The 6,000-nt window shown below is 46.0% G+C and overlaps 1 protein-coding gene across 1 annotated transcript in view; it reads left to right on the forward strand.

The window, feature by feature from the left end:
* LOC147904233 (syntaxin-52-like) overlaps positions 1-5,793 on the forward strand; it is a 48,045-nt gene extending 42,252 nt beyond the window's left edge. The window contains exons 4-6 of the mRNA XM_087393668.1: positions 4,713-4,813; positions 4,919-4,963; positions 5,083-5,793. Of these exons, the coding sequence (XP_087249794.1) occupies positions 4,713-4,813; positions 4,919-4,963; positions 5,083-5,214 (278 nt within the window). The 3' untranslated portion in view covers positions 5,215-5,793. The remainder of the gene's footprint in view (positions 1-4,712; positions 4,814-4,918; positions 4,964-5,082) is intronic.
* The last annotated feature ends 207 nt before the right edge of the window (positions 5,794-6,000 follow it).

Here is a 6,000-nt window from a genome sequence, read left to right on the forward strand (position 1 = left end):
AGTTTTACTGCCCTTTAATTTATTGAAGGCCAGTTTGACTGGGAGTATATCTGGCTTCCTACCCTATTTGCAGATGTTGATATCAGCTAGACATTTTCTACTACCATCTACACAGACAGCCACAATGCCTTGGCTATTGTGCGCAATCCTGTGTTTCATATGTGTACCAAGCACATAGAGGTTCAGCCCTGTTCTAGGCCCTGGAAAGCTTCCGACCAGTACGTACTGAGGTATGCTTGTCCTCTCCATCCATGGACAGTCCTGTGGCACTCGTGCATCACTCCTTCCCACCATGGTGGGCCTGATCTGCCCAGCGTCCCATCACCGGCTATGCACCAGCTAGGGCGACATGACATACGGAGGATTCCGCTCCACTCCAATCCTTTTCTTTTCTTTTCATTGTTACATCCATATATATTTGATTATGTATGATCAGACTTAGGGTTCAGCACGGGTGATGATGCTCGTTTTAGTAGCTCCACCATTACTGTGATTTGTATCAGGTTTTCTTTCAGTCTCATAGACCCATCGGTCTTCCGAAGACTCTAATAAAATTTCTTTCTTTTCTTTTCTCTCTCTCTCTCTCTCTCTCTCTCTCTCTCTCTCTCTAATGCCCCTAGGTGCTGCCCATGTGGCAGCCCCATGCCTACTCCTATTCTATGGTCCACTCTAATGATGCACTTCTCATATGGGGGCTCACAAGTGGGTAGGTGACCAACCCTAATCCAACACCCCCTCTCACCAATGGCCTCTCAACCAATGGCTTCTCCTTGGTTTTCAACCAGTGGCTCTTGCTCCGCCAGGTCCGGTTTCGCCTTCGCACATCACTCTGGTACACAGGTCCATATTTGGCAGCACCTGATGGCACCACCACCTTCACTCATGAACCTGCACCCTCTTAACTCGAGCTCTCCAAGTACTAGTATCCTCCAACTGTCCCCCTGATGATGGGTGAACAGCCTGAAGTTCTCCAGGCACCAGCTCTCAGGGTTTGTTTCAACCCGTTCTGCGTTTTGCTAGGTCTGCAACCAAACAACATACCCGAGACATCATATCCCAGGTATAAATCTAGATTACCTGGATTGTGAAGCTCCAATTGTGGTTTTGTGTTGTTGTCGCCCTTTGAGTCACAGCCTCCATCTGACTCTGAGTCCTTAGATCCTGTTGAAGAATCCCCTTTGCTTCAACAATACGAGCCAAGCATCCAGATGACTCATCCCGATTCCTCTTTTCTCAGACATTCTGACAGTAGCACCGGGGTCCATACCTAATCTCAATAGCACTCCAAGTTGCCAGCAAGAAAAGTTCATGTGCCACCACCAACTGAGCTGAATCCTTTGACTCTGAGCTGGCTCCCTTCTTCTGATCGGCCTTTTTCTTTTTGCAATCCTTCACAAAATGTCCTGGCTCATTGCAGTAGAAGCACTTCTTTTCTTTCTCTCTTTTTCTTATTGTCTTTATCTGAAGACTCCGCTCTGTCTCGTCAGATTTGGGCTCGCCTTTGCCAGGCTTACCCTTGCCCATGCCTTTGCTCCTGTCCTGCGCTATCAAGGCCTTGTGATCCTTATTCATACCATTGTACTTCTTTTCCCGAGCTTCTTGTTGCAGTAGCAATGGAACTAGTTCATTGAAGTTCGCCAGTGCCGTCCTCTACCCGTAGTCACAAAACTACCATAGCTCTGGGGGAGCAGGTCCTAGCAATAGCCTTGCCATCCTAGTTGAGCTCATCCTTTGACCAATTGCGGCCAACTGATGCCACACCACCTTCATCTTGGTGATGTGCTTTTGTAGCGATTCCCCTTCATCCATCCTAATGCCGTGCAGCTTTGTCTCGAGGTCAAAGATTATCGCATCGTTATTGATCTCATACATATCCCTCAATGTCGTCTAGGCCTCGAGAGAAGAGTTCGCCATCTAAATATGAGGAAGCACCATATCCGTAGTTGTACCCACAATGATGGCCAAGGCTTCCACAAGCTAGATCTGCCATGACCTCACTAAAAGAGGGTCCATTGGTGTCAGCATTGCTATCGACATCGATGTGGTTGGGGTAGTTAATTCCTTTAGACACTGAAGCTAATTCCTCCAAACGAAGAATCAAGGTTGTCCTTCAGGAAGGTCCTTGCCTTCAAGCCCCCTTGTGGCCTTTTGTTGGCCCTGCCTGGCCATGTGGCAAGCTGCCACTGGCCCTAGGGAGGCGTGCCCATATCTAGCATCTTTCCCAAGCCCCTAGGCCCTCCATAACTTGCTACAACTGTTACATCTCTGCTCAGCCCTGTTCTAGGCCCTAGAAAGCTTGTGGCACTCCTGCACCACTCCTGCTCACCATAGTGGCCTGATCTACCAAGTATCTCCTCTCTCTCTTTCTGCTGCCCACATGGCAGCCCATGTGCTGCCCATGTGGCAGCCCCATGCCTATTCCTATTCTATGGTCCAACTCCCCCCCCCCCGACGCACTCCTCATATTGGGGCTCACAAGTGGGGAGGTGACCAACCCTAATCCAATAGGTGGACCCTCGACATGGTTGCCACGTGGAGCTGCGTAGCTCACATCTTCCTAGCCATTCTAGGAGAACCTGAATCCCCAAAATGATTCCGCAATGAGCTTCCTCTTGGTAGACACAAGCCCTCCTACTAGCCATTATATATAATAACTTGGTGTCCTTTGTCATTGTGCGTGCCACCTGCGGTAGTGCAATCGCTGTCGTGATTTGTGCTTGCGTAGTTGCTGCTTTTTTGCTTTGAACACCGGGGTCAGCCATTTGGTACCTCATCTGTACTACGTTTCTAAGGCTACTCTTGGAGGCCCAATGACAGAGAGATCAACTTCTTCCATGTAGAGGCGAGACGAGGAGGGTCCATCAGAGTCTAGCCAAAGGACGACTACAGGCTTTTTCTTTGGTGACTTGAGCAAGAGGCAACAGTGGACATGACGCAATCAGAATTGAGAAGGAAGAAAGAAATAAAGTTTATTAAAGTCTGCTAAAGACCGATAGGTCTATGAGATTGAAGAAAAACCTGATACAATCAGCAAAGGGTGGAGCTACTAAGCAAGCATCCTAACCCATGCTAGAAAACTGTGTAGACATAGTTAGTGATATCATGGTACATGTCCACCATTATCATATACAGCCATCTTGGCATCATCATCCTCATGTGGAGACACAGTCTGATCCAATACAATACAATAGGCAAATAGAACATCAAGATATACCTAACGACGGACTAGGCAGTGTAGGCAAGAAGCTCATAATGGATTGCTGAATGCTATCTGGATGAGTAACCTGTCGTGCCCTCTCACCTGATGTTTGACGAGCGCCATTGTAACCCCAGTTGGCTGTACCCCACGTCTGAAAATAGAGCAGATGTCGATGAGAGTGATCTGTATGTCTGTCCTCTGCGGGGTGTGCCACGTCTCAGTCTCAGGGTCTTTGCCCCTCCTGCTAACCGTGGCTGGGAAAGCAACCTGCTCTACTTGGAAGAACTCTGTGATCGTACTCTGGGATGGACTGGGCACTGTCCCCTACTGTTGTCTCCTCGATTTGATGAGACAATCTCTATGTCGGACTGCCTCGCGAATAAAAGCTGCCAGGCATCTTTGATCAGGGTATAAGAGGAGTCTGGAGAGGCCCTCGAATCCGTCTTTGAAAAGGAAATGGTATTGTCCACGAATCTCATAGTAGACTACGCAATGGAAGAGAAAGTGCTTCTCTAACTCCAGCCCATAGCGCTCACACAGTGTGTAGATACGACTCTCCCTGGGTATCCCGTTTGTTCGTCTACTCTCGATATGGAGTCGGTGCAATGACACACGAAACTGTAGCGTACAAAAGGATCTAGAGCAAGTAACCAGCAAGAGAGCAACCAGCACGCCCTAGTGTCCTCATAAAAGACTCAAGCTCGTCTATGTAGAGGCCAAACAAGGTCGATGAGAGTGGACAACCTTGTTTGACCCCCAATGGTGCTCGGGATCTCATCTGTCCATCCGCCCCCTGTCCGAACCCTGCGTGAGATCCTCTCATAAAGTGCCATAACAGCCCAAACTATCTCCGGCCCATACCCCAGCTCCTGTAACCACCTAATGAGGCGTGCTCGAGGCACTGTATCGAAGGCTTTGCGGAAAACCACAAAGCATTAATATACCCTCTCTCTCCGTGTCCTAGCCTCCTCTATGACACTCCTACGTGTCAGGATATGATCCATGGTTTTGTGGTCACGTCGGAAGCCTACCTGTCCATCTGCTCTGAGTCCCTGCATCTTTGCATAGCGACTGACCTCCATATCTAACGCTGAAGCATATATCTTGGACATGACATGCCCGATCATAATGGTCCTGTAGTTGCTTGGATCCATGGGACCCCCTGCCTTTTGGATGAGTATGATAGTGTTGAGGGTCCAAGTGCGTGGGAAGCTGAGACAAACTGCTTGATTAAATAGCTTGAATGCTCAAGTATTGCAAAGATTCTTTTTAATGGCCTTGAGAACTGGTACACTGACTTTGTTGGTTATGATAAGATGTGTTGCCCGGCTTCAGTTTTCTATTTTAAAGCTGCTTCTTGTCAAATGACATTTGGAAGAAAGTTCCAACATAACTGATGTTCTATTACAAAGGATGTCCTAACAAGTTGTAGAATTAAAACACGAATGTTGTCAGTAGGATTCTGCTAGTTATTTTGCACCGACACTGTTTCTCGAATTTTTTCACATGGCAGAGCAGGATGAGGATCTGTTAAAGCTAGAAGAAACTGTTACAAGCACGAAGCATATTGCTTTGGCTGTAAATGAAGAGTTGGATCTGCATACAAAGCTTCTGGTAAGTGTCCTTGACATAAAATCATTATGTGATAGCATCTCAGCATAACACATCTGTTTATTGTTCGTAAACATCGATCAACATTGATAACTTGTTTGATTGTAGGATGAATTGGACGAGGATGCAGATGCCACTAACACACGCTTAAAGGTTTCTGGTTAATTCTCTTTATTGTGTCATGTAACCCTCCTACAGTTCGCAATGTGCACATTTTGTCACTTTTATCCAGTGTAACGTGTGTAATTTTTAGCAATGGTATGCTGATGCAGAATGTGCAGAGACGGCTAGGCTTTTTGAGCAAAAAGGCGACTGGTGGCTGCTCCCTTGTGAGCCTCATGTTAATGTTACTGGCTATTGTGATTCTTGTACTGGTTGTATTTGCCCTTATCAGGTATTTGTAGTATGCATTAGGTTAGCTGCAGATGCTCTGTTCAATGAAGGGATATGCTCAGCCATTATGCAATTACACATTATGGTCTTTTGGGAAAAAGAGGGAAGATATGATTAAGTTGGAAGTGTTTTTTGGTGTTGCATAATATGGAATTGCTAGGGGTCTATCTCCATAAGCAGGCATTTCCATAGTCCAGGTTTGTCATGAAACAAGTGTATAATCTGTATTAACTTCAATATGCTTTTGAATTCCTGGCCTGTATCCACATGAGGATTTCTTTCTAGTTTCCTCCACAACCAGAGTTTGGACTCATTAGTTGTATTGTTGTCCTGAAGGTTTTTTCCTCTTGTAGATTCAGTGGTGGAGTTCGCCAGTCACATGATGGATTTTCTATGTTCAAAGAACAAAGCTAGCCTTCATATCAAGTTCCTTTAAAGCAGGTTGCAGATAGCAGAATGATGCTTCTAAGTTGCTATTGTATCATGCTTAATAATCTGCGACAACTCATTGGTGTTATAACTTGTTGTGTGTGTGTGTGTGTGTAGTATCCGTTCTTCGGGGCGTCCTTAAGGCAATCCTTTTATGAGTGTCTGCATGCGCAAGATCTAAATTATCCTTCCTTCTTGTCGTATTATGATATCTTCTGATGCTTGTAATTGGTTGTCCCTTTCCATGAGAACTGTTCATTGTAATATAATGACCAATGGATTTCACCCAAAAAAAATATGTGTGTGTGTGTGTGTGTGTGTGTGTGTGTATATATAGCTAGATAGATAGAGAAAAGAAAGAAAAAAGA

The sequence above is a fragment of the Dipteris shenzhenensis genome, chromosome 2 (assembly GCF_047967505.1).
Source record: "Dipteris shenzhenensis isolate YYH24624 ecotype China chromosome 2, Dip_SZ_1.0, whole genome shotgun sequence".
NCBI lineage: Eukaryota > Viridiplantae > Streptophyta > Polypodiopsida > Gleicheniales > Dipteridaceae > Dipteris > Dipteris shenzhenensis.